General features: G+C 41.5%; 1 protein-coding gene across 1 annotated transcript; it reads right to left on the bottom strand.

Moving 5' to 3' along the window:
- Positions 1 to 571: 571 nt before the first annotated feature.
- LOC132266769 (probable galacturonosyltransferase-like 1) lies at positions 572 to 2,431 on the bottom strand. The gene is made up of 2 exons (XM_059767754.1): positions 1,232 to 2,431; positions 572 to 1,041 (listed from the first exon to the last, which is right to left on the bottom strand). The coding sequence occupies exon 1, from the start codon at positions 2,289 to 2,291 to the stop codon at positions 1,233 to 1,235; it is 1,059 nt and encodes a 352-aa protein (XP_059623737.1). The 5' UTR covers positions 2,292 to 2,431; the 3' UTR covers positions 572 to 1,041; position 1,232.
- Positions 2,432 to 2,747: the final 316 nt, after the last annotated feature.

The following is a 2,747-nucleotide window of genomic DNA, read 5'->3' as shown; positions in this document are numbered from 1 at the left end:
AATGAATTAAAATTTTTAAAAAGTCTAACATAAGGAAACAATAATTTGAAGGGCCTTTCTATTGAGAGAGACCTTAAACACTGCCTAAGTCGCCACCTAAGGGATAGTTTCAAACCCCGTGTTAAAGCTAAAGGCTATGCCAATAACTCCATTTAGAAAGCTTTATTACCAGGAGAAGATTGGCATAAAAGGATCATCATTTGGTCAAACCTTGAAAGTAATGTTTGGCTTTGGCAAAACGAAAAGCGAAAGCAAGTATTCAAATGAAAATAATTAAAACAGCAAAACAAACTATATTTATGTCTTCCAGATTTTCTTACTACTATAGTGTTTTTGACCTGTAGATAATAAAACTATATAATAAACTAAAGTGTTACCACTTTGAAATAATTGAAGCCAACTCATTTCCTTTTATTATAATTTACATACTACTTTAATTCATAAATAAATAATTGAACCATCTTGAGAAGTAAGATTTGAATTCTGTACCTTTCCCGTTTCAATTACATACAAAGTGGATAGATTCTCATAAACCACACGTCAGTTGGTCACTGACGAACAAGAAATCACCTTTTTCCAAACTGTAACTATATTTAACCGTCTCAGATACATAGTCAAAAACAAAAATAGAAATATCATTGTAAAATTTGTCAATTATGAGTATATTATAATGTACAAACAACCTCAACTCTCCTTCCCACCTCCCATGAGAAAAAAAAACATTGATCAGAGTACCAAAATATCTCTATTAGTAAACCCAACACAAATGTTGTACTATGTTGAGATTCACTCTCAAATGCATTACAACACTTATAATATTTGGTAGAGAATTTAGTCTCGAACCTCTTTTTGTCTTTTGTCTTTCTACTCGTGATGTATTACAACATATTTGGTAGAGAATTTAGCCTCGAACCTTTGTTTTTGTCTCTTGTCTCTCTACTCGTGATGCAGTACAACACTTCTAATATTTGGTAGAGAATTCGGCCTTAACCTCTTTTGTCTCTCGACTCGAAGTCGAGGGTGTTTTAATAGACCAAACACCTGAAAAATGAATGCTAATCATAAAGGTAATTCTACAAATGACAAGAAAATTTTATTTTTTCCACCAACTCTAATAAAAAATGTCCCACAAAATAGTAACAAAAACGGAATTGAAATTTGTTTAACATTTTTCTTAACGTAAATGTAAATTAATCACAAACAATATATCTATATATATATGTATATGTACCTCAAGAATCAAGAGCATAGAGTGTTTGTAAAAGATCATAAGGCGCCCACAAGGCGTCCAACGGACACGGCCGGTTGGCGTCGAGCCGAGCCCACGGCTTCCCCTTTCCACTCCAATGCAACAGGCTCACCGGACCGGGATGCAAATCCCGGCAAAGCCCCCGGTAATTGTCCCCTCCGAGGCCGTGCTGGTTCCACCGGTGATCCACCGGAGCTATGTTTCCGGCGAACACAAGCAAAAATGGAGGCAACGAACCCAACTCATAAATTCTCATCCTTTTCTGAAGCTCCATCCATTCCACAATCTTCCTAGTGTAGTCCCCATCTCTCCACCTCTCCAGATCAATCACCATCACTCCGGTGTTGAAGTAACACGCGTTCCGGCCGGCGAAGGTGAGAGATAGTGATGGGTTGGACCAAAACGTCGGCGTAAAGTAGGAGGTGAAGTTGGCATTGCAGTACTCCGGCGCCGCCAGGACCGCAGCGTCGCCGAGCGGCGTGGCGGCCAGCTTGGCGATGTCGTCGACGAGGACTAGGTCGGAGTCGAGGTAGACGATTTTCCGGACGCACGTCGGGAGGAGATCGGCGAGGTAGTTCCGCGCGTAGTTGAGTGGGCAGTCGAGCGCGGAGCGGATGGAGGTGGAGATGAGCCCGGCGACGGCCGAGTCGTCGAAAGGGTAGATTTGGAATTTCAAGTATGGGAATGAGGTGGCGATGGTGAGGTTGAGGTGGTGGGTGTTGGTGGAAGCGGATGTAACAAAGTGGAAAATTATGTTTTCCGGGCAGGAGCAGTGTTGGAGGACGGAGAGGATGGCGGCGACCGAGCCACGGAGGTAGGCCGCGTCGAGGGTCATTGCCACGTGTACCGCGTTGTCGTAGCAAATAGTGGTGGTGGTGGAGGAAGCGTTTTCATGGTGGTGAATGGAAGGGCAGTTTGGGGAATTGTAGAATAATGGGGCTTCTTTAAATTTCTGTGAAGCTTGAACAACAACAATAACAAAAGATAGAAACAATAGAAGAGAGAAGAGAGTGTGACTTGAAGATGAAAGTTTAGGCATCATTTGAGCCTAACAAAAGAAGTAGTTCAAAGTTTCATGGACATGAGAGGAGAATGCATACAGAACTCTCTCTCACTAAAACTCACTTTCTCTCTCTAGAATTGTTGGGGGTCAGCCAACTCTTAATGTGAGTGTGGATCTCTCTATAAGTAATATTTGTAAATAATTGAAGCAACAATTAAAATGCTATGTACTATGTGTCAATGGATTTGATGACCAGAGGGAATTCAAATGGCGAATCAGACGGCAGGGAAAGTGCCAGCACGTAGTCTTCCGTGGGACCCATGAGTTAATGTACGGTCAAAATCAAAATCAAATTTATATTTTGATTTTGATTTTTGAAATTTGATTTTTGTACTTAGCTGAGCCATCCTCGTCGAGTACAGGTTCAGGACAGCGAGTTTCCTTGGGTTTGACGTCTCGAGCTTTTCTGGTGAACCATCGTGCCAGTGGCTAAAC

Source organism: Cornus florida, unplaced genomic scaffold, assembly GCF_030987335.1.
Source record: "Cornus florida cultivar Cherokee Brave unplaced genomic scaffold, ASM3098733v1 CherokeeBrave_3.0.0_Hap2_Chr07, whole genome shotgun sequence".
NCBI lineage: Eukaryota > Viridiplantae > Streptophyta > Magnoliopsida > Cornales > Cornaceae > Cornus > Cornus florida.
This window is presented reverse-complemented; position numbering and strand designations above follow the sequence as displayed.